The sequence below is a fragment of the Trichechus manatus genome, unplaced genomic scaffold, assembly GCF_000243295.1.
Source record: "Trichechus manatus latirostris isolate Lorelei unplaced genomic scaffold, TriManLat1.0 scaffold00009, whole genome shotgun sequence".
In the NCBI taxonomy this organism is placed as follows: domain Eukaryota; kingdom Metazoa; phylum Chordata; class Mammalia; order Sirenia; family Trichechidae; genus Trichechus; species Trichechus manatus.
Genome location: NW_004443945.1, coordinates 33,227,473 through 33,254,270, shown reverse-complemented (window position 1 = coordinate 33,254,270; position 26,798 = coordinate 33,227,473). Strand labels below are relative to the sequence as shown.

General features: G+C 37.8%; 1 protein-coding gene across 7 annotated transcripts in view; it reads right to left on the bottom strand.

The window, feature by feature from the left end:
* RMDN1 (regulator of microtubule dynamics 1) overlaps positions 1–26,478 on the bottom strand; it is a 33,196-nt gene extending 6,718 nt beyond the window's left edge. For 3 of the 7 annotated variants that reach the window (XR_002823090.1, XM_023726098.1, XM_023726103.1), the window contains exons 1-5: positions 26,220–26,362; positions 9,752–9,869; positions 6,241–6,328; positions 4,392–4,551; positions 1,307–1,396 (exon numbers count right to left, since the gene is read on the bottom strand). Coding sequence is in view for 6 of the 7 variants with exons in the window: in XM_023726098.1 (XP_023581866.1) it covers positions 1,307–1,396; positions 4,392–4,551; positions 6,241–6,328; positions 9,752–9,869; positions 26,220–26,348 (585 nt within the window). In the remaining variant the exon portion in view is untranslated. Of the gene's footprint in view, positions 1–1,306; positions 1,397–4,391; positions 4,552–6,240; positions 6,660–8,299; positions 8,368–9,751; positions 9,872–26,219 lie in introns of those variants that run through there. The other 4 variants (XM_023726099.1, XM_004370792.2, XM_023726100.1 and 1 more) reach the window with 4 other exon arrangements.
* Positions 26,479–26,798: the final 320 nt, after the last annotated feature.

The window sequence follows — 26,798 nt, the reverse complement described above, 5'->3', positions numbered from 1 at the left end:
CTTTGGTATAATAGAGAAAATAATATACCTACTTCATAGGGTTGTGGTGAAAATCAAATGAGTATAACAAGAAGTGCTTAAGCACAGTGCCTGGCACATATCTTCTATCACGAACATCATTATTTTCATTTTTAGTAACTACCAGTTACTCAATTTATTACTAGCCCTGCTGGCACAATGGTTAAGCACTTGGCTGCTAACCGAAAGGTCAGGGGTTCGAACTCACAAAGCGCTCTGAGGCAGAAAGATGTGGCAGTCTGCATCTATAAAGATTACAGCCTAGGAAACCCTATGGTGCAGCCCTACTCTGCCCTGTGGGGCAGGTTGCTATGAGTTGGAATCAATTCGACGGCACATAACAACAACTTGATTAATGTTAGTAGTACTAGAGGAAATAGATAGCGTAAGGATAACCAAGTATGACTTGGCAGAAATCCTGCTTTAATAATATGGGTAAGAATCAGCACACACCTAAATTTTACTCCTTAAATACAGTGATATGATTCACAGCAAAATATATTTATAAAGTACCTAAACATAATGTATACTGAGTAACCTTCCCCAACTGGAGTTCCACTAGAAAATTAAGCCCTACAAAAAAATGATATGAGTGACTATTTTGTCAATTCTCCCAAGAACGGTACAAATCTAGTACCATTCTAGATGCACGGGAGAGAAGCTAATTCATTACATATAACAGATGCCTTTGGTGTTAGGGTCTAATTTTCTTATGGAATAGGCTGAGAAGAATTGCTCTGAAGTAAACCCTTTGTTTTAGAATCCTTCCTGCCATTAACTATCTTTTAAAAACAATCCAAAGATAATAATTCCTTACGACTTTAGATGTAATGATGGAATTCAAAATTGAAACAGCATAAATTGATTTGTTTAAGCCAATGCAATATTACTAAGTGTGGCAGACTTGACAAAAGCTTGTACAAAGGAGCTTTTCTTTTGGAACACTCAGTCTTGGAAGCCAGCTACCATGCTGTAAAGAAGCTTGAGCTTGACTACTAAATGGTAAGAAATGAAAAGAAACCCTTGTAGATAAGAGGCCATCTTGGGACACTCCAGTCCCAGCTGAAGGCCCAGCTGAATGCAGCCATCTAAATGACTTCAGCTACACCAAGCAGAGCAGAAACACCACTGCACTCAGTTAACATACAGAACTGTAAGAAACAATAAGTTGTTACTGCAATAAGCCACTAAATTTTAAGTGGTTTATTATACAGCAATAGACTATCAGAAATCTACTAAGGAAAATATTGAATTTTTATATTCATGAACTTTAATAATTTATCAGTACCTCGAAATGTTCCTTGATAATGTAGGCATTTGCAATTTTAACCTTGATGCCTTCGTAATCTCCAACATCACTAATACAGATTGCATACCACTAAAAATAGGGGGAAAAGGTGTTAAGAATACTCTTAATGATATTCCATTCAATATAAGGTAAATCTGTGTAATTATTTATTCCTCAATAGTCATTATAATTCAATAAAAAGTTACCGAACATAAGAACTGTATTAAATGTACCCGAATATACAAAAAAAGTGGACATGGCCCTTCAGGAACTTACATTCTAGTTACAAGGATAAGACATGTGTCTTAGTTATCTAGTGCTGCCATAACAGAAATACCACAAGTGGATGGTTTTAACAAAGAGAAGTTTATTTCCTTACAGTAAAGTAGGCTAAAAGTCGAAATTCAGGGTGTCAGCTCCAGGGGAAGGCTTTCTCTCTCTCTTGGCCTTCTCATCGGTGTTCCCCCGGACTAGGAGCTTCTCGGCGCAGGGACCCCAGTCCAAAGGACGCGCTCTGCTCCCGGCACTGCTTTCTTGATGGTATGAGGTCCCCCAATTCTCCACTTGCTTTCCTTTCATCTCTTACAAGAGATAAAAGGTGGTGCAGGCCACACCCCAGGGAAACTCCCTTTACGCTGGATCAGGGATGTGACCTGGGTTAGGGTGGTCTTACAATCCCACCCTAATCCTCTTTAATGTTAAATTACAATCACAAAATGGAGGACAACCACACAACACTGGGAATCGTGGCCTAGCCAAATTGATACACACATTTTTGGGGGGGACATAATTCAAACCATGACAACATGTTAATAAATAAATAAATACAAGATGGGAAGTGGTGAATTCTCTAAGAATTGCTTCTTTATTACAAATAAAACATGGTATAATGAACACAGAGATAATGAATTATGCTTATGGTTTGAGTATAAATTTAGAAAAATTTATAACTGAATGACTATCCTTTTGTCTTCTTATCCTCTGGGAGATGAGAGCTGTCCCTCCGCATACAACTGCTCTGTAATAGTAGGAACAGCCACATTTGTCAATTGTGACCATGTCCCCATAGCCATAGTTGGACAATACACCCAAACTGAGACAACCTGAGTTTCTTCCCCAAGAGCTGAATCTAAGATATTTGCGCTTCAGTCTATCTGGTCTTTCGAACAATGCATAAACCCAGCCATTATAGTTAGTCACAACACTTAGGCTAAGGAGAAAAAAAAAGTCTGCAGTTAAAAAAAGATTTGCAGAGCACAGAGAAGAGAGATGATTAATGAAGCCTCCGAGCAACCAAACCAGTTTTTTCCTGAGGCCCAAATACAGCTTGCCTTTGGGTTCTATGAGATACAATAGTTTCTTATAATCGCCATCCCCCTCCCTTTCTTTTGTTCGGTGGTCCCTGGGTGGGTTTGTATTAGACTACTAACCTAAAGGTTGGTGGTTCAAACCCACCCAGCAACATCAGGGAAGAAAGGCGTGGCAATCTGCTTCTGTAAAGATTACAGCAAGAAAACCATATGGAGCAGTTCTACTCTGTAACACACGAGTTCACCATGAGTCAAAATCAACTTGATGGCAAAGGTTTTTTGTTTGAGCTAATTTTTGTGGGATTCTAATAATTATAACCAAAAGAATTTTAACACAACCTCTGTTTAAACCTACTCTCCACCAAAACCTCTTATACTTGATAAGTTTATCAAAAATAAAAAAGTATAATTTAAACATACACACACACCTTTATACACTATATTCATGTAATCTCTATTGATAGTTACCCAGTAGCCCAAATCCAGTTGACTAGAGGGATCATACAGGGTTTCAAAACAGTGTATTTTATGATATATGAAGTGTATCTCAATAAAAATGCTATAAAATGAAAATTAAATAAAAATAAAAGACATAACTATTACGAGAAGTACATGTCAAATATAAAGCCACAAATAAGTTAAAAGCAAAAGGTCTGAAAAAGATATACCAGCTAATATTAATTTAAAAAAAAATAGAATAGCTACATTAATATAAGACAGAGTAGACTGTAAAACCAAGATTATTTCAAAAGATGAAGAGGATCATTTTATAATAATAAAGAGGTCAATTCACCAATGGGATATAACAATACCGAATGTTTATTATATCCCTAATAACAGCATTTCAAAATATACAAAGCAAAAACTAATAAAATTGCAAAGAGAAACAGACAAATCTACAATTATAGTTGGAGATTTCAACACAGAAAATCATTAAGGATAAAGAAGACTTGAACATCATCATCAACCAACTTAACTAACTGACGTTTATAAGCTACAACAACAGTTGAATAAACATTATTTTGAAGTACACAGAGAACATTTACAAAGATAAAACATATTCTGGGACATAAAATAAGTCTTGATAAATTTAAAAGGATACGCATCTGTTTTATCCTTAATATAAACAAGTGGTGCTATTTTTTTGGGAGGGAGGGCGGTGGGAGGATACTACCAAACCCCTAAAGGGAGCATTTAGAAATGTGTGGGGATAGATTTTGATTATCACAATGACTTAGGGGACAGTCCAACATGATAAAGAAATGTCCTAATCCAAAATGTCAATAGCCTCCCCTATTTTCCCATACTGCCTATTAAAACACATTGTTCTAAATCAACTGGGAAATCCAGAAACTAGATGAATTACATGTGAAAAACCATACTGGGTCTCAGTTGTCCAGTTGCTATATTCCTACCTCCACATAAAACAGAAATATAATAAGAGGAAAATGAGAAAATATTTGCCAAGTGCTTGCACTATGAGAAATAGAGATAATTCATGAAACTACTAACACTTTTGTTTAAAAATAAGCATTCACAAAAGTAATTTATCAGACATAATAATAAAATTAGAATAACTATTTAATTTTAAAAAAAAACAAAAAACCACCACTTACTTCTTTTTGAAAAGATTCTACAAAAATAAATCCTTCCCCTACTTCTTTAAAATACAGCAATTTTCTTTCCTATGTCAGCTAGGGATAATAGAATAGATAAGTATGGACTGATGTACCCCTCAGTACATGGTAGCAGCTTACTTATGTTAAGCACCTCACCTTATGAGCTGCAAAACTTGATTCATTTTTTTCAAGTGCCCTTTTTGCGTATTCTAGGGCTTCATACACCAATCGCTTTTTCTCTTCTTCTGAGGTTCTGCTAAGTTGAGCTATATCACGTGATGCCCGTGCCAAACGCCACAGTAACTCTGCATCTTCACTAATTTGAAATAAAATATAAAACAACAATTTAGTTGACATTTTTAACCTGTTAAAGGTCACATCATTAATTAACACGTTATGTTTTCTCAGATTAGTGAGGATATAGGAAGCAACATGGTATCAAAATGCTATTATTAATAATGTTAAATTTACTTTTTTCATATAAAAACTTTTTTGCTAAAATTCCTTATAAAATATCCAATATTATTGATAAATATTAACTTAGCTATAGTATCTAAATACTGATTTCCTCGGAAACTACGTTTGTATTTGAATTCTCTAAACACCTGCTCTACAAAACTCAACATATAAAACTGATGCTTGACCTCACTGGAAGTGTGCTTCATGCAATCCACTAAGTGGTTCAGACATTACTATAAAATACATGAACTTTACAGACAGGGTCATGCCCTAAAAAAACAAAACTGCTATATCTCTATCCCCAAATACAGTGCCTGGCACAGAGTAAGTATGTGATATGATAGATATTTGTTAGTGAAGGAACAACTGAATATAATGTAATCTCAAAATAAATTCCGTTTGAATGTATCATCCATGCCATGATGAATGGCTTCTTATTTCAAGTAAGTGCACTGGATTCCTTGAGGAACTGCCATTTAAATATAAATATACAAAATAAGAAATGATTAATAGTAACCGCAACTAAGAATTTGAATTTTTTTAAAAAAAACTAACCTTGAATTCCTTTTTATTAAATGGTTGCCTTTAAGCCTACTTTATATATTTTAGGTTTTTTTTTTAAAAAAAAAAAAAAACAGTATTCACATACAATTTGAAAGTTCTTATTTTATAAAAAAAAAAGGTAATTACTGTATATTTATAATTCAATGAATATGGAGTAACTACCTTACAGCTTACTTTTCAAATTATTACTGAAAAGACTACAAAACACCAAATCAGTCACGTCAAGTTACTGATGGGAGAATGGAGAAGGAAAAAGAGATGTAAAGGCATTTAGGAAATAAAATTAATGGGTCACAGTGAGAAAACTGTTTTTGGGAATCTAAGAGAGGTAGCTGAAGAAAATGAGTCAATGTTTCTAGTTATGGAAAACAGGTAGATGAGAGATCTGGAAATGTCATTCAGCCTTATTTAACTAAGTCTCCACATCCCGATCCTCCCAACAAATGAGTACACATTGATTCTGGACTAAAAATGTAATCTAATACTAAAAACAGAAAAAGGGGTACTTTTTATTTTTCTGAAAAGACTGCTCCTGAAGTGATACACAGATAATATTTTATAATGGCATACAAGCATCCTAATTCTTAATAAATCACTTAATCCTTATTCCAATAAGGAATGACTTTAAACGAAAAGGAATGAGAGGTATACAATATAGACAGATGAGATAAACCTATAGTCAATGACCACCTTGCATCACCGAAAGCAAACTAGTAAAACAGATAAAAATATCTCAACATTCCACTAGCATGGGTAAGTAAAACAACAAACTTTTCTTAACAAATGAGATAAGTGTAGCACTTTTGAATCCTTTAATGTAAGAAAGAAACATACTATAAATAAAACTTAGGAAATACTTTTTTAAAATAAAAACTGCATTAATTTATTATGTAAATTTCAAGCACCAAGGATCATTTCAATTGTTAAATAACACACAAATTCTGAGGAAAGCAGAAACCCAGGCCTATCATACGTTGCTTACCTTTCCTTATATGAGATTAACAACCGATAAAGCTTTTCAGTTTCTCCACTTTCATATAGGTAATCTGCTTGTTCAAGGATTTCTTCAACTTTGTGTGTATATATATATAAAAAAAAAGACACAATAAAGTAGTTCTTCCCAAGACAAATGGTACTAACTCTAAGAAACATAAACACTTTTCTGTACAAGTAAAAGGAGCCCTGGTGGCACAGTGGTTAAGTGCTCAGCTGCTAACTGAAAGGTCATCAGTTCAAACCCACCAGCAGCTATGCAGGAAAAAGATGTCGCAGTCTGCTTCTGTGAAAATTTACAGCCTTGGAAAGTCTATGGGGCAGTTCTATTCAGTCCTATGGAGTTGCTAAGAGTCGGAATTGACTCGATGGCAATGGGTATACAAGCAAATCAGATACAGAAATCACCTATAAGGAAAAATAAAAAATTCTAATGAACTTAGGCAGAAATATAGTAGAAATAAATATGAAGCTATCAAACCAATGATTGATGGAAAATAAAAAATTAGAAAATGTATTAAATATGACTAATACATTAAAATTTTTTTTTTAATTTCCTATGAGAATTTATGGAAGAAATAACCTCCACATAAAATCTCTGTTGTTGTTGTTAAGTACCATCCTTTGTAGGAAATGATGATGTAACTTATCCACTTACAGTACTGGAAATTATTGATGAACTGAACCACACTGTTTTACCAGATCCTCTTTATGACCTAACTTATACAGATACTTTTATGGAAAAGAGTCAAATGTGTCATCAAGAACTTAGTCAACTATATAGAGATTCTGAAACTTTCCTCATTGGCACTATGCTTCGACCAACTTGCTAATTAGTTTAGACATTATCATGAAATACATAAGCTTTAAAGACAATGTAATGCCCTACGAAAATTGACTACTTCCTGAAAAAATAGTAAGTTTGAAGATCCAAACCAAAGCCATTGCCACTGAGTCAATTCCAACTCATAGCGAACCTATAGGGTTTCCAAGGCTGAAAATTTTTACGGAAGCAGACTGTCATAGCTTTCTCTTGTAGAACGGCTGGTGGGTTCAAACCACTGACCTTTTGGTTAGCAACACTTTAACCACTGCACAACCAGGGCTCCTTAAGTTTGAAGATCAGGATATTACAATTAACTACTAAGGAACATACACATTTCATTTTGTCTTCTGTAAGGGTACTGTACTACTTAGTCCTACTTACAAGCAACATTCCAATAACGTTTCAGTTAAGTTTACTATTTATCTTAGTATACTTTAATTAACCATAGAGCATTTGAGGTTAAATGTTTTTAAAGGTTAAAAAAAAAAATTAAAATCTAGACCAAGAGAAAAACATATGAAATTTATGACACAACCATGCAAGTATTTTTTACTAATTTAATGTCATGATGTAATTATACTAGCTTAAGAAAAATTAAGTGACAATAGCAGAGAAACCCTAAAATTATACAGATTTTCTTTTCCATAATCCTGCTTCAATCTGGTTAGGTGCTATGGAGTTTAATAGCATTCATATGGCTGGTTAATCTTCTAAAGTTTGTTTCCATTCTATTTTGTAATTTTATCAGTGGCTGATTCTCAAAGTTTGGGTTTTAATAACACAAAGATTACTAAAAGGAAAAAGTAGTGTCTCAGCATTCTTAGCCAATATTTGCAGTGGGCAGAATAATGGCTCCCAAAGATGTCTACATCTTAATCCCTGGAACTTGTGAATATGTGCAGTTACATAGCAAAGGGGAATTAAGGTTGCTAATCATCTAAAATAGGGAGATTGTCTTGGATTATCCAGGTGGGGCGAATGTAATCACAAGGGTCCTTAAAGGTGGAAGAGGCAGAAGAAGAGAGTCAGAGAAGACGTGACAACAGAAACAAGGTAAGAGTGATGTGACTGTTGGCTTTGAAGATGGAGAAAAGGGGCTATCAGGCAAGGAATGGGGGAAGCCTGTGGAAGCTGGAAAAGGCAAGGAAACAAATTCTTCCCTAGAGCCTCCAAAAAGAACACAGCTTTGCTGACACCTTGACTTTAGCCCAGTGATACCTACTTTGGACATCAGAAAAACCTTCAAGTGCAGTGCTTAAATTACTGCTGTCAAGCGGGGTTTCGGCACCACTGTGTGATAAACATAAACATTACCATCTAAAAATCAGTCCCACAATTCCATCCAACTGAAACGTCAATAATATGAAGTCCTTAAACTTGAATTCATTTCCATAGAAGTGCCACTTCACAATATGACTTAATTCTAGTAAACAAAGTGGGGAAAAAACTTTTTAATTAGCTTCTATGAGTATGAAGCAGATCTAAAGGGAATTAAGCAGTTCTGGTGGGTGAAATTATGATTTGAAAACAAATTCCTAAAAAATACAAAAAATAAGGATCACAGCATAAAAAATGGAAGAGAGATATGGGATAAAATAAAACTTGTCAAGGACCAATAAAATTATATTTGTAGAAAAACGTGGGTCATTTTCTAAATTAAAAAAAAAAGCCTGGCTCCTATATTCTATCAGTAATTATTAATGATTTTTTCAAGGGTTATGGCCTATAGTCTCACAAATTATATGAATCTGCCAGTTAACTAACTATAAGATTTTTTATTTTAAGGAGATAAAGCTAAGGAAAATCAAGGCAGTCTAAACAAATATCCATATTCTGTTCTTCACAGTAACTTTTTAAGTGCTCAAAATAAACAGTAAAATACAAAAATAATTCTAAAATATAAATCCATTTTCATTAAAATCTGTAACAAAAGCAGTGAACTTAGTTTTCAGAGTAAGTTAAACCTTGGATATAAAGATGCTATTTTTAATTTAATGAATATACAGTACTTTTTATGTCATTCAGACACTTCTTAAAAAATGGACTATAATCACTAAGGCTAAAAGGAATTTTGGCTTTGCCTTTCAAAATGTCGTATTTTGTTGGTTAGGGAAGCAATAAATCTCTCCAATTATTTCTGTATTGATGCTAAGACACTCTGAAACTAAGTGTGATAGATGCAAAGAGAAATAAAGATATATGGGTTCCAATCTTTGCTGTGACACTTTGGTTTTGAAAAGTTTAAAATTGTATCGAGAAGAATATAACATCTTGGCATTAGGGAAACAAAAGAATCATTTTGTCACTATAAAGCAGGGATCAGCAAACTGTTACCATAAAGGTTCAGAGAGTAAATATTTTAGGCTTTGTAGGCCATATATGGTCTCTGTGACATACTCTTTTTTTTTTTTCTATAGCCCTTCAACTTGTTAAAAATAGAAAGAACATTCTTAGCTCAAGGGGTCTACAAGAATACAAAGAATTAGTAGATTATCACTGAAGGACCTTGAGTTTCCGGAAGAAATTACATATAGATAGAGATACAGATCTCAGTCCAGCCTATAACAATGTTAGTTTCATTATTTATTCTTATATACATATTGACAAAACTATATCTTCGCCCCTTCTCCCCCCAGAAAATAAAGACAAAAGAAGATGTTTAATTTAAGCTTACCTTTGGCTGTGGCATGAACCACAGCAGCCTGAGAAATGACCTGGTAAGTTTCAAAACCCAAATAAGACAAAGCTGAGAATAAAAGGCCTCTTTTGAAAGTGCCTGGATTTCCCATCACCTGAGGAAACAATTATGGTCAGTTAGCGAACTAAGAAAATTTAAGGGAATTGCTACCCCAAGAAAAAAATTGTATCAATTTTCACCCATCCCCAAAGCAACCAATCATAACAGTACTGGAAGAACAAAAATTACTTCATCAAATTCTTTGGTAAAACTATTTCACATAATTACTTTACAAAGAGAGCATAATATAATGCAACCCCGATAAGAAAATATTCTAGATAAGATACCCCAAGGGTAGTAGCAGCTAAAAATCAGTCATGCTGACTGGAAAATCTGCATTTATTTGGTGAGGAATGGATATTATAAACTCTATGACATAAAATATGATACACCAACACATGATAAATATCAATCTTAGGAAAGGACAAGATTAATAATATCAAACACTGTACAAAAAATGCACGTTTTTAAGTAAGGATATCTTCAAAAGTGATCCACAAACCCTATAGTTTTTAAATAAATGATGAATAAAATCAAAAGCATATCCAAACAGATTTGGAAATGAATTTTTTAAATTATGGCCAGATTCTTGAGACCAATTGAAAAGAGAAATATATAGATACCACTCCATCAATTCACCCTTCTCCACAATAATTTTTCTCTTTCTTGTAGCATCATTTTTTTCCAGTTGATTCATTCCCATCAGCATAACAATAAGCTATCTTTGCAAGTGTAATTCTCCTTTCTCAAAAACAAGAGCCTTCGTCTTGACTTCACATCCCCCTTCAGTCTCATTTCCCAGCTCCCCTTTTCAGCAAAATCCTTCAAAAGAGTGTCAGTGCTGTCTCCACTTCCTCTCTTCCCATTCTCTCTCGAATACACACAAATCCCACTTTCATGCCTACAACTCCAAGGATGGTATTCTAGTTAAGGTCACCAAGGATGTTGCTATTTCCTATGGTCAACCCTGAGTTCCAATCTTCCTTAACTTATTAGCAGCATGTGACAGCTTATCACTCCCTTTTTTTTTTTTTAATAATGAATGAGTTTTCAATTTTTAAAAACAACTTTATTGAGGTATAACTGACATACAATAAACTGTATACTTAAAGTCTACCATTTGTTAAAGTTTTGATATATGTATATGACATATCCATCAACTTCGAAAGTTTACTCGTACCCCTTTTGAAACCATCTATTCCCCTTACCCTACCCTGCAACCACTGATCTGTTTTCTGTTGCTATCATGCATTCCTGAAACACTCTTCGCTTGGCTTTTAGAATACTATTCTCTTGAATTTCCTCCTACCTCAATGACTGCTCCTTCTCAGTCTCCTCTGCTGGTTCCTTGTCTCTAATACCTCAATGCCCAGGTGTGTCCAGGGCTTAGTCCCAGACCTCTTCACTATTTGTATCACTTTGGTGATCACAATTAGTCTCATAGCTTTAAATACCATCTATGTGCCAAAAGCACACAGAAGTAATCTCCAGCCCAGATGTCTCCTCTAAACTTCAGAACCTTATGTCAAACTGCCTACTCAACATCTACCTCTACATGACGTTTAAGTGGTATCTCAAGTTTAACAGCCAAACCAGCTGTTCTTTTCCCAAAACTCGCTCCTCTATGATGGTAAATAGCAACTCTCTTCTAGTTGTCCAAGTTATTAAAAAAAAAGGGGGGGGGAGTCATTCTCAACTCTGCTTCTTTCTCTCAAAAAACCCAGATCTGATCCAAAATATATCCAGCATCCAAACTCTCTTACCATATCCACTGCTACCACCCTGGTTCAAGCCACCATCACCACTCATTTGGATCATGGCAATAGCCTCCTAACCGGTATTCTGTTTCTGCTCTTGGCCTCTCAGGTCTATTCTCAACAACCTAGCTAAAGGAATGCCTTTCAATCATGCTATATCACCTCACTTATCTGCTCAAAACCCTCTAATGGCTTCTCATGTTACTCAGAGTAAAAGCCTAAAATTACCTTGAAGGCCCTAAATCCACATGGCCCTAGACCAACATAGCCCTACAAGGCCCATCTTGTCTCTGACCTCATTTCCTACCACTCTCCACTGATCACTCCACCAAAGTCTCTTTACTGTTACTAGAACTCACCAGGCATATTCCTGCCCAGTGCATTGCACTTGGTATTTCCTCTGTCTATGATGATCTTTCCTGATGTCTCCATCACTTGTTCCATCACCACCTTCGGGTCTTTGCTCAACTATTACTTTCTCAATGAGGACTTCCCTAATACTGTATTTAAAATTGCAAATATCATCCCTAGCACTCTCTAGCATTATCTGACATATTAAGTGTCTTACTGATTTATTTAGTGTGTCTCTTCTAACTAGAATGTAATCTCCAGAATGGTCAGCACCTAGAAGAGTGCCTGGTGCATAAACACTGAATATTTGTTGATAGAAGAATGGAGGAAAGAGGTTGGAGATTTTAATATTGGCTTTGGTACTACTGATCTAAAATATCTCTACGCATTAGTTCCTCATCTATAAAATTAGTATGATACCAACTCTGCCTTCCTCAGAGAATTGATAAGAAATTCAAGAAAGAACATATTTATAAATGTTTTGTAAACTGTAGGCATCACTTCATGGCTGCTAGTGTTAAAAGAGTACTGAAATGTAAGTAAATCGATCTCAACAACCCAAGATATCACCACTAATTGGTATTGTTACCACTCTGATTTCCATTTCCTATCTACTAACAAATAGGATGTTGAGATGGGATATTCTGTTCATACAGATAACTCTGGTGAAGCATAATTAACAATAGATAACATCTTCTCCATCTGTTTAATTTATATCCATTTCATTAAATAACATCTCATTTATTTTATGATCTATACAACTTTATGCTTGAGTTCACATGTCTGCTGATAATTTATGCAGCATTCTGACTCACAGGACCCTACAGGACAGAGTAGAACTTCCCCATATGGTTTCCAAGGAACAGCTAGTAGATTTGAACTGCCGACTTTTTGGTTAGCAGTCGAGCTCTTAACCACTGCGTCACCAGGGCACCTTATGCAGCATAAAATATAATTGACTGATATGCTCACAATATTGAAAGAAGCCTCATAATCTGTGTCAAGTACACTGGAAGAGTTTGAAGATTTCGTTACTGTTTTTAATCAAAACAAAGACTTATTCTTACTAAAGTATGTACTACTTTACGTTAACAATTTAAGAAAGGATTAGTGCAAATGCAGTTAACCGAAAATATCTATACAATGGAATACTACTGAACAATACAAAGGAATGAACTTGCTCATCAAAAGACTTCACCAAAAGAGTCAAAAGACAACCTACAGACCGGAAAAACATTTTTGGCTACGACAAATCCGATCAGCGTCTAACCTCTAAAATCTACAAGATACAGGAAACCTCAACAACAAAAAGACAAATAACCCAATTAAAAAATGGGCAAAGAATATGAACAGACACTTCGCCAAAGAAGACATTCAGGTGGCCAACAGACACATGAAGAAATGCTCAGGATCGTTAGCCATTAGAGAAATGAAAATCAAAACTACAATGAGATACCATCTCACCCCAACAAGGCTAGCATTAATAAAAAAAAAAAAACACAAAATAATCAATGTTGGAGAGGTTGTGGAGAGACTGGAACACCTATACACTGTTGGCAGGAATGTGAAATGGTACAACCACTTTGGAAATTGATTTGGCGCTTCCTTAAAAAGCTAGAAATAGAAGTCCCATATGATCCAGCAATCCTGCTCCTTGGAATATATCCTAGAGAATTAAGAGCCATCACACAAACAGATATATGCACACCCATATTCACTGCAGCACTGTACATGATAGCAAAAGGATGGAAACAACCTAGGTGCCCATCAACGGACGAATGGATAAACAAACGATGGTATATTCACACAATGGAATACTATGCAACGGTAAAGAACACCGATAAACCCATAAAACATCTTATAAAATGGAGGAATCTGGAAGACATTCTGCTGAGTGAATTTAGTCAGTCACAGAAAAACAAACATTGTATAAAACCACTATTATAAGAACTTAAAAAAAGGTTTAAACACAGAAGAAAACATTCTTTGATGGTTAGGAGGGGAGAGAGAGAGAGGGGTATTCAGTAACTAGATAGTAGACAAGGATTATCTTAGGTGAAGGGAAGGACAGCACACACTACAGGGGAAGTCAGCACAACTGGACTAAACTAAAGCTAAGAAGTTTCCTGAATACAATCAAACACTTCCAGGGACAGAGTAGCAGGGGCAGGGGTCTAGGGACCATGCTTTCAGGGGACATCTAGGTCAATGGCATAACAAAGTTTTTTAAGAAAATGTACTGCATCCTACTTTGATGAGTGGCATCTGGGGTTTTAAGAGCTAGTGAGCAGCCATCTAAGATGCTTCAATTGGTCCTAACCCACCTGGAGTAAAGGAGAATGAAGAACTCCAAAGACAAAGGAAAGTATTAGCCCAAGAGACAGAAAGGACCACATAAACCAGAGACTTCATCAGCCTGAGACCAGAAGAACTAGATGGTGCCTGGCTACCACAATGACTGCCCTGACAAGAACACAACAGACAGTCCCTGATGCAGCAGGAGAAAAGTGGGGTACAGAACTCAAATTCTAGTAAAAAGACCAGACTTAATGTTATGACTGAGACTGGAGGAACCCCAGAAAGCACAGCCCCTGGACTCTATCAACCCAGAACTAAAATCAATCCCGAGACCAGCTCTTCAGACAAAGACTAGACTGGACTACGGAACATAAACTAATACTCGAAGAGAGTGCGTCTTAGCTTAAGTAGATACATGAGACTAAATGGGCAGCTTCTGTCCAGAAGTGAGATGAGAAGGCAGGCAGGGTCAGGAGCTGGTTGAACGGTAAAGGGAAATCAGGGGTGGAATGGAGGAGTGTGCTGTCACAGTATAAGGAGAGCAATTAAGGTTACATAACAACGTACGCATAAATTTTTGTATGAGAGACTACCTTGAATTGTAAACTTTCACTTAAACTATAACAATAAAAAATATTGAAAAAAAAAGGAATGAACTGATACATGCAACAACATGCATGAGTTTCAAACACATGCTACATGGCAATTGTCTGTTATACAATTTTACCATATTAAAACTTTTTAAGGTTAATTTTATATTTTATGTTATGCAGGGGGGAAATTATGCTGAGTGAAAGAAGCTACATACAAGAGTACAGTTAGTGTATGATTCCATTTATATGACTCTCTAGAAAAGACAAATCTATCTATAGTAACAGAAGGCAAGTTAGTGGTTGCCTGGGACTGGGAGTAGCAGGACTGATTAGGATAGAGCACAAGGGAAATTTTGAAGTGATGAAAATGTTCTATATCTTGATGAGTGCGAGTATAAATATAGGGTCACTATGAGTTAGAATCGACTTGATGGCAATGGGCTTGGTTTGAGTTTGAGGGTATAAATCTGTCAAAACTCATCAAAATATATATGTAAAACAGGTGCATTTATGGAAATTCTATCTCAATAAAGTTGATTTTAAAAAGTCAATTAAAAAGCTTTAATGAAAGGTCTATCTCTAAAATCTACAAGAAAATCCAACACCTCTACAACAAAAAGACAAATAATCCAATCAAAAAATGGGCAAAGGAAATGAACAGACACTTCAACAAAGACATTCAGGCGGCCAACACACACATGAGGAAATGCTCGTGATTACTAGCCATTAGAGAAATACAAATCAAAACCACAAGAAGATACCATCTCACCCCAGCACTACTGGCACAAATCAAATAAACTGGAAATAACAAATGTTGGAGAGGCTGTGGGGAGATCAGAACTCTTATGCACTGCTGGTGGGAATGCAGAATGATACAACCATTCTGGAAAACAATATGGCGCTTCCTGAGAAATCTAGAAATAGAAATATCATACGCTCCAACAATCCCACTCCTAGGAATATAACCTAGAGAAATAAGAGCCATCACACAAATAGACATATGCACGCCCACGTTCATTGCAGCACTGTTTACAATAGCAAAAAGATGGAAACGACCTGGATGCCCATCAACAGATGAATGGATAAACAAACTATGGTACATACACACAAAGGAGTATTATGCAACGATAAAACACAATACATCTGCGAAGCATCTCACAACATGGATGAAACTGGAGGACAGTATGCTGAGTGAAATAAGTCAACCACAAAAGGATAAATACTGTATGAGACCACTACTATAAAAACTCATGAAAAGGTTTACACACAAAAAGAAAATTTTTGATGGTTATGAGGGATGGGAGGGGTGGGGGGGAATATTAAAATAGACAATAGATAAGTGGTAACTTTGGTGAAGGGTAAGACGCTACACAATACTGGGGAAACTAGCACAACTTGTTCAAGGAAAGGTCATGGAAGCTCCATAGACACATCCAAATTCCCTGAGGGACCGAACTGCTGGGCAGAGGGCTGTGGGGACCATGGTCTCAGGGAACATCTAGCTGAACTGGCATAACATAGTTTATAAAAAAAACGTTCTACATTCTACTTTGGTGAGTAGCATCTGGGGTCTTAAAAGCCTGTGAGCAGCCATCTAAGATACTCCACTGATTTCACCCCTTCGGGAGCAAGGGAGAATGAAGAAAACAAGATACAAGGGAAAGATTAGTACAAAGGACTAATGGACCACAACTACCAAAGCCTCCACCAGACTGAGTCCAGTACGACTAGATGGTGCCTGGCTACCACCACTGACTGCTCTGACAGGGATCACAACAGAGGATCCTGAACAGAGCTGGAGAAAAATGTAAAACAAAATTCTAACTCACAAAAAGAGACCAGACTTACTGGCCTGACAGAGACTGGAGAAACTCTGAGAGTATGGCCCTCAGACACACTTTTATCTCCGTAATGAAGTCACTTCTGAGGTTCACCCTTCAGCCAAAGATTAGACAGTCCCATAAAACAAAATGAGACTAATGGGGCACAACAGCCCAGGGACAAGGACTAGAAAGCAGGAAGAGACAGGAAAGCTGGTAACAGGGAACCCAAGGTTGAGAAGGAAGAGGGTTGACGTATCGTGGGGTTACAAACCAATGTCATAAAACAGTATGTGTACTGTTTAATGACAAACTATTCTGTAAACCTTCATCTAAAGTACAAAAAAAAAAATTTAAAAAAAAAAAAGCTTTAATGAGCTTCTATTTAGCACTTAGCACCAAGCTGTATAATAAATGTTCTTAAGAGAAAGTATGGTTAAATATAATGGTTTATTTGCTTTTTTGAAAATGAATATTCAAGATACTGAACACAACCAGATTCAACATAATCAACAGCAAAGTTAAAACACAATTTAACAATCAAATTATTAGCACTTAATTTTCTAAGTTTACTCTTATCTACCAAGGAGAAGAGAAGATGGAGTGGGGCAGTGGGTATGAGTGTACGTGTGTGTGGTGGTGCCTACAAAAAAGAAAAGACAAAGATTTTTATCAATACGTTTCTTAGTTTCCTATTGCTCGGCACGAATATCTCATAGCAGAAAGGGTTCTATCAGACTTTCATAGCTTGAGGAAACTATACATTTTATAGTGTTCAACTTTCTTTGTTGATAACATGCTCAACAAACAATATTCTGGATTTATTAGAGGAAATATACTGTTGGGCACTGATATTTATATTTCTCACCGTAAATTAATAAAGTAACATTATAGACTAAAACCTAAGAAAACTGGAACCTATGTAAGGTAGAAACCTGTCAGAGAAGGAAAACTCAGATATTTTCTGCTGAAATGAGCAATAGAAAAGTGGCAACACCCAGAAAAAAAAGGCAGTCCCGTCGAGTTTTGGCTCTCACAGGTTTCACTATAGTTTGCCAGTTGGTCTCTTATCAGTTTGGTTAATGTGATGCAGCTCTCTGCCCACCACTGTGAAAGTAGATAAAATCAGGTTTTTGGACCTAAGAAAACAAGTAAAAGAGCCAGGACTCAGTGACACCTCCAAGATACTGACACTTAGTGAGACTGTCTGAGAAAGCTAAAATGTGCCATTTCACCTTGGTACCTCCAATGCCCAGCACAATGCCTTTCACATAATGAGTTCTTAAAAACATACTTGTTCAAGAAAAGCAGCAGGCTCTCTCTTAGATGTCTCTTTTCTTCGACATTGATTTTTACCAACTTCAGAGCTGGAAGGAATTCAAAAATACAAACATTGCCAAACGGAAAGAAATGTCACCATTCTCCTGGTTTTCCTAACTTCCTGCCAGCTCCTCTTCCTCTTAAATATTAGAATTCCTTCACGATAGATACTAGGCTTCCCAGCATAACCCTGATACCAAAATCAGGAAAGACACCACAAAAAAAGAAAATTACAGACCAATATCCCTTGTGAACATTGACGCAAAAATCCTCAAAAAATTTCTAGCCAGTAGAATTCAACAACATATCAAAAATAAAATTCACCATGATCAAGTGGGATTTATACTAGCTATGCAGGGATGGTTCAACCAATGTAATCCATCACATAAATAAAACAAAAGACAAGAACCACATGATCTTATCAATTGATGCAGAAAAGGCATCTGACAAAGTACAATACCCATTCATGATAAAAACTCTCAGCAAAATAGGAATAGAAGGGAAATTCCTCAACATCACTAATGGCATTTACACAAAGCCAACAGGCAACATCATCCCAAATGGAGAGACTCTGAAAGCATTCCCCTGAGAATGGGAACCCCACAAGGATGCCCTTTATCACCACTGTTATTCAACACTGTGCTAGAGGTCCTAGCCAAAGCAATTAGGCTAGAAAAAGAAATAAAAGGCATCCAAATTGGTAAGGAAGAAGTTAAAGTATCTCTATTTGCAGATGATATAATCTTATACACAGAAAACCTACCCCAAAGAATCCACAAGAAAACTACTGGAACTAACAGAAGATTTCAGCAAAGTATCAAGATACAAGATAAACATACAAAAATCAGTTGGATTCCTCCACACCAACAAAGACAACTACCAAGAGGAAATCACCAAATCAATACTATTTATAATAGCCCCCAAGAAGATAAAATACTTAGGAATAAATCTAACCAGAGATGTTAAAAACCTACACAACGACAACTGCAAGACACTACTGCAGGAAACCAAAAGAGACCTGCATAAGTGGAAAAACACACCTTGCTCATGGATAGGAAGACTCAACATTGTGAAAACGTCAATTCTACCCAAAGCGATCTACAGATACAATGCAATCCCCATTCAAATTCCAACAGCATTTTTTAAGGAGATGGAGAAACAAATCACCAACTTCATTTAGAAAAGGAAGAGGCCTCGGATAAGTAAAGCATTCCTCAAGAAGAAGAACAAAGTGGGAGGCCTCACACTACCTGCTTTTAGAACCTATTATACTGCCACAGTAGTCAGAACAGCCTGGTACCGGTACAACAAAAGATACATAGACCAATGAAACAGAATTGAGAATCCAGACATAAATTCATCCACCTATGAGCAGCTCATATTTGACAAAGGCCCAAAGTCCGTTAACTGGGGAAAAGACAGTCTCTTTAACAAATGGCGCTGGCATAACTGGATATCCATCTGCAAAAAAGTGAAACACGACCCATACCTCACACCATGCACAAAAACTAACTCAAAACGGATCAAAGACCTAAATATAAAATCAAAAACGATAAAGATCATGGAAGAAAAAATAGGGACAATGCTAGGAGCCCTAATACACGGCATAAACACAATACGAACCGTAAGTAACAATGCACAAATACCAGAAAGGAAACTAGGTAACTGGGAGCTCCTAAAAATCAAAAACTTATACTCGTCAAAAGACTTCAACAAAAGAGTAAAAAGACAACCTACAGACTGGGAAAAAAATTTGACTACGACAAATCCGATCAGCGTCTAATCTCTAAAATCAACAAGATACTGCAAAACCTCAGCAACAAAAAGATAAACAACCCAATTAAAAAATAGGCAAAGGATATGAACAGGCACTTCGCCAAAGAAGACATTCAGGCAGCTAACAGACACATGAAGAAACACTAAGGATCATTGGCCATTAGAGAAACGCAAATCAAAACTACAATGAGATACCATCTCACCCCAACAAGGCTAGCATTAATCCAAAACACACAATAACTGCTGGAGAGGTTGTGGAGAGACTGGAACACTTATACACTGTTGGCGGGAATGTAAAATGGTACAACCAATTTGGAAATCGATTTGGCGCTTCCTTAAAAAGCTAGAAATAGAAGTACCAAATGATCCAGGAATCCCACTCCTGGGAATATATCCTAGAGAATTAAGAGCCATCATACGAATAGATAGATGTACACCCATGTTAACTGCAGCACCGTACACGATAGCAAAAAGATGGAAACAACCTAGATGCCCAACAACGGACGAATGGACGAACAAATTATAGTATATATTCACACAATGGAATACTACACAATGATAAAGAACGATGAATCCGTAAAACATAACATGGAGGAATCTGGCAGGTGCTATGCTGAATGAATTCAGTCAGTCGCAAAAGGACAAATATTGTATAAAACCACTATTATAGGAACTTAAGAGAAGATTTAAACACAAAAGAAAACATTCTTTGTTGGTTAGGAGGGAGGGAAGAAGGGAGAAGGGTATTCACTAACTAGAAAGTAGACAAGAATTATCTTTGTCGAAGGGAAGGACGGCACACACTACAGGGGAAGTCAGCACAACTGGACTAAACCAAAGCTAAGAAGTTTCCTGAATACAACCAAACACTTCCAGGTACAGAGCAGCAGGAGGAGGGGTCTGGGGACCATGCTTTCAGGGGACATCTTGGTCAACTGACATAACAAAGTTTTTTAAGAAAATGTTCTGTATCACACTTTGGCGAGTGGTGTCTGGGGTCTTAAAAGCTACCGAGCAGCCATCTAAGATGCATCAATTGGTCCCAACCCAACCGGATCAAAGGAGAATGAAGAACACCAAAGACACAAGGAAAGTATTAGCCCAAGAGACAGAAAGGGCCACATAAACCAGAGACTTCATCAGCCTGAGACCAGAAGAACTAGATGTGCCTGGCTACCACAATGACTGCCCTGACAGGGAACACAAAAGAGAGTCCCTGACACAGCAGGAGAAAAGTGGAGTGCAGAACTCAAATTCTAGTAAAAAGACCAGGCTTAATTAATCGTTTGGTTGAGACTGGAGGGACCCCAGAAGACATGGCCCTCGTACTCTCTGTTAGACCAAAACTAAAACCATTCCCGAGGCCAACTCTTCAGACAAAGATTAGACTGGTCTATGGGACATAAAATGATACTCATGAGGAGTGTGCTTCTTAGCTCAAGTAGATATATGAGACTAAATGGGCAGCTCCTGTCCAGAGATGAGATGAGAAGGCAGACAGGGTCAGGAGCTGGCTGAATGCACATGGGAAATCCAAGATGGAAAGGAGGAGTGTGCTGTCACAGTACAGGGAGAGCAACTAGGGTCACATAACAATGTACGTATAAATTTTTGTATGAGAGACTAACTTGAATTGTAAACGTTCACTTAAAGCACAATAAATAAAAAAATACTAGGCTTTCTTTTCATCTTACTATTAAACACTTTCAAGCTGTACTATGGTATCATTTACCACTCTACGCTAAAGGCTAGCAAATCTGTATCTCTAGCCTAGACCTCTGAAGATACACACCAGGCCTATCAAACAACTGCCTACTCTGTATGTCCATTTGGGTATCTCCTCACACACACTTTAATTAGTCTATCACATAATTCATCTTCCTTTCACCCCAAAAATCTACTCTTTCTGTAATCCTATCCTAGCAAACAGCACCACCATCTATCCTGATACTTTAGCCAGAAATCTGAAAACCTTTCTTGACTCCTTCAATTCCCACATCAAAGCTACCTTTAGCCGGCTAATTCTACATTATTAACACCCTTTAAATGTATTTACTTATCTCCATTTCCATAGCTACCATTATAGTCCACATCACTACATTTCTCACCTGTCCTTTAGCAATCTCTTACTTAGTCTCCAGGATCGAGTCTAGCCTCCAGCATATCCACTCTTCACACTAGAGAAAGTTATTTTTAATGAAAATCTGATCAAATTACTTTCTTGCTTAAAACTCTTTAATAGTTTCCCATAACTTTTTTTTTTCCTTCTTCTTTCAAATTTTTTTTTAAAATTTTTTTATTGTACTTCAGGTAAAGGCTTACAGAACAAATAGTTTCTCAGGAAACAGAAGTACACATGTTGTTTTATGACACTGGTTAACAACCCCACAACATATCAACCCTCTAACTTCTCAACCTCTTTTTTTTTTTTTTTTGGTGAAAATACACATAGCCAAAGATACACCATTTCAAAAATTTCTACATGCACAGTTCAGTGACATTGACTACGCTCTTCGAACTGTGCTGTTATTCTCACTTAAGATGAAGGCTTACAGAACAAAACAGTTTCACATTTAACAGTTACTACACGTTGTCCTATGACAATGGTTAACAATCTCACAACACATCAACAATACCCTTACTCAACCTTGGGTTCCCTATCACCAGCTTCCTTGTCCCCTTCTGCCTTCTGGCCCTTGTCACTGGACTCCTGTACCTCGTTAGTCTCATTAGGTTTTACGGGGCTGTCCACCCCCAGGCTGAACAGTGAACCTCGGAGGTAACTTCACCACTGAGCTAAAAGCATGTCTGGCGGCCATACTCTCAGGGTTTCTCCAGTCTCTGTCAGGCCAGTAAATCTGGTCTTTTTTTTGAGTTAGAATTATGCTCTACACCCTTCTCCAGCTCTGTCCAGAACCCTCTGTTGTGATCCTGGTCAGAGCAGTCAGTGGTGGTAGCCGGGCACTATCTAGCTGTACTGGACTCAGTCTGGTGGAGGCCTTGGTAGCTGTGGACAATGAGTCCTTTGGGCTAATTTTTTTCTTATATCCTGTTCTCTTCATTCTCGCTTGCTCCCAAAGGGATGAGACAAGTGGAGTATCTTAGATGGCCGCTCACAGGCTTTTAAGACCCCAGACACTACTCACCAAGGTAGAATGTAGAGCATTGTCTTTATAAGCTGTGTCATGCCAATTGAGCTAGATGTTCCCCGAGACCATGGTCCCCAGAGCCCTCCGCCCAGCAATTCAGTCCCTTAGGGAGTTTGCATGTGTCTATGGGGCTTCCATGACCTTTCCTTGTACAAGTTGTGCTAGTTTCTCCTGTAGTGTACTGTCTCACCCTTCACCCAAGATACCACTTATCTATTGTCTATTTAGTATTTCCCCACCCCCACCCCTCCCATCCCTGGTAACCAAAAAAGATTGTTACATCTTGTGTGTGAACTTTTTCATGGGTCTTTACAATAGAGGTCTCATACAATATTTGTCCTTTTGTGATTGACTTATTTCACTCAGCATAATGTCCTCCAGTTTCATCCATGTTACGAGATGGTTCACAAATTCACTGTTGTTCTTTCTCGTTGCACAGTACTCCGTTGTGTGTATGTACCATAGTTTGTTTATCCATTCATCTGCTGATGGGCATCTAGGTTGTTTCCATCGTTTTGCTATTATGAACAATGCCGCCATGAACATAGGTGTGCATAATTTCCCGTTAACTTTTAAAATAAAATCAGAAATACTTAACATGGTTTGTTTTTAAAATCCAGTTTTAAAATCCAATCCTCTAAAACAGCCTCCAATGATCCCTGTGTTCTGATATCCATGCCCTTGTGAAATCCCCTCCCCTTATAGGTTGGACTTGATGACTCCCTTCTAAGAAATACAATATGGCAGAAGTGAAGAGATGTCACTTCTAAAGTTAGATTATAAAAAGACCGTGATTTCCTTCTTTGGCGCTCACTCTCTCACATGCTCTTCCATCACCTGCCCTGGGAGAAGCCAGCTACTATGTCTCCAGGCAGTCCTATGGAGAAACCCTCTTGATGAATGACAAGGCATGTCAACAATCACTTGAGTAAACTAAGAAGCAGATTCCCCCTCCACCCTCCATGAGATAGCTTGACTGCAACTTCATAAACCATCACCACTGAGTTGATTCCAACTCATAGCGACCTCGTAAGAGACCTTTAAATAGGGGTATCTATGGAGCCCTGGTGGTGAAGTGGTTAAGGGCTCAGGCTGCTAACCGAAAGGTCGGCAGTTCTAATCCACCAGCCTCTCCGTGGAAACCCTATGGGGCAGTTCTACTCTATCCTATAGGGCCACTATGAGTTGGAATCGACTCAACGGCACATAACAACAGTTATGCCATACCTGGATTCCTGGTACCATGAGATAATAAATGTTTGTTGTATTAAGCCACTAAGTTTTTAGATAATTTATTCCCTAGTAAAAGATAACTAGTACACTGGTACTTGCCTTACTTTTCAGCTTATTTCTGTTTATTCTCCTTCTCTAGCCTTCAGTCATACTTCGAGTTCCTCAAAAGTATCACCTTTTCCTACCTCAAACCCTGAATCATTCTACTCTCTCAACTGGAATATTCTTTTGTCTCCATCTTCCCTTTATCTAGTTAACTCATAATCATCTTTCAGATCTCATCTGATTGCCCACATCTTTTTCATCTCTCTCTTCAAGACACGGTTAAGTATACCTGTGCTTCTCTTTTCCTAACATTTAGCATTAATTGTATTTGTTCAATTACTATCTTTCCTTCTAGTCTAGATAAAAGATCAGTGAGAAAGGGTTTTTTTCTCTCCTGTTCACTACTATATCCCTGGACCAAAAAAAAAAAAAACCCAAAACTCGTTGCCATCAAGTCGATTCTGATTCATAGCAACCCTACAGGACAGAGGAGAACTGCCCCATAGGGTTTCCAAGGAGTGCATGGTGGATCTGAACTGCCAACCTTTTGGTCAACAGCTGAGCTCTTAATCACTGCACCACCACGCCTTCTGATCCTGGGACCAGAGGCACATACAAGTATACAGTAAGAATTTGTTGAAGAATAAATGTTCAGAGATGAGATTTCAGAAAAAACTAAAATAAAATCTCTTCAGCAACTCAAAAATATCCCCAAATCCTTTAATAATCCTGGATAACAAATACTGCCAACTCAATTTATCAACATCATGCACCATGCTAAGTCAAAGATTTAGGAAAAAAGGAAAGCAGAAATTATGAGGGCTATTAAAAAGCACGACTAACTGGAAAATTGATAATAATGTATAGTTCCAACTCCCTGAAAATTCAGTATACCTAGAGGGAGGAAAGAATTTTCATTACTGCCTTTGGCTTAAAGTATAACTGTATTACATATTTTTCTAATCTCTCCTGATAATGATTTTTTTCCATTCTTTTCTGTCTTGCTTCCCTGGGTTTTCAGTTTTCGCTAGTTGGGCTTTGGAGATACTCTGCCTGTCATCAAATCCAACATTTTTCTAGCTGTGTGACCTTGGGCACGTTATTTAACCTTACTTCAGTTTCCTCCTCTGAAAAATGGTTAAAATAACGGTACTTAATTCATAGGGTAGATATGAAGATCAGAGATTATGCTTAACATAGTGATTGGCATATAAGCATTTTATTATCATTTACACTAAAATCATCCCGCTAAAACGGGATTTGAAACTCAGCAATGTTCGAATTTGGAAAGTGAGGCTAACTAGTTTTATATTTAGTTCTCTTACCATCCCTCCACCTGTATCACCTAACAAAGCCGTCATGCTTTGTCTATCCCCGACTCAGTAGTAATGCTAAGTTTAAACATATAAAAGACCTAGTTTAAATGAAATATACGATATACACCAATGCCCACCAGCCCACGCATCCCCTCTGCAAGGATATAAACAAACCGAGGCCCATGGCCAGCCTAGCAGTAAATGCCAGAACTGGACTACAATTTAAGATCCTAAAATTCTTAACATTCTGCAGGTAAAACAAGTAACTCAGAAATAGTTTAAATAAAAAAAAAAAATCTAGTGCAAAATCTCTGCTTCAGAGATGTAGGTGAATTTTCAAAATCACATCATAAATTTTCCAGGCTGGCAAACTGGCAGCCTCGAGGGCTGTTTGTTAGCGCATTTTGCATCGCTGCAAGTGAAACTTATACTTCACAGAGGTGAAGGTTCTTGTTTTGTTTTTTACCCCTTCTGTTCTTCATATTTTCACACATGAAGGGCAGTAAGCAGCTTCTCGCGAGAAATGTGTCCCAGTCCTCCTGGGAACTAACTCTGGTTTTCACAGAGCAGCCAAAAGGCTAACCGCCGTAATCAGAGAGCGCGCTCCAAGCACACCCGTCCCGGAGTTGCTTCCTCAATTCACCACACTCTCTAGGATGGCGCGGGGCCGCCAAGCCTAGAGAAGAAGGGGGGCCCCAAACTCAGCAAAGGGGGGCGGGGGAGTGGGAGCCAAGGCGACGGAGGTACCTCAAAGCCGCGGAGTCGCCAGAGGCCGCACCGACCCCGGCTGCCCGAAGCTCCCATCAGGAGCCGAAGCCCCAGGACAGTGCCACGTCCCAAAGGGAGAAAGTGCCACAATCGCGCAACCAGAGCCATGACCCACACTGACGGGCCTGACCTTTCAATCCTCCGGGCTGCTACGGAGCCGGGCCGGATGAAACACACCCCAAACCTTCCCGAAAGAACTCCCTCCACACGCTTCCGGGCCAGGCCTCTACGGTCCACGGCTTCCGGCCCAGGGAGGAAGGGGTCAGAGAGCGGATACCCGGATTGGGCGGGACTCTGTGGACTTCCCACGCTTGCGCCAAGTCAACGCTGGCTGTTAGATTTCGTTTGGTTCCTGTTTCTGGTCCTGCTCTCAGAGCGCCTTTTATGGAGAATTTTTCTGGGGAGGGGAACTGCAAATTTCTTTTATAAGTAAATGAGCAGCTCATATGTATTGAGAGCGCCCTGTTGTGTGCCCTCGAGTCGATTCCGACTCATAGAGACCCTGCAGGACAGAGTAGAACTGCCCCGTAGGGTTTCCTAGGCAGAAATCTTTACTGG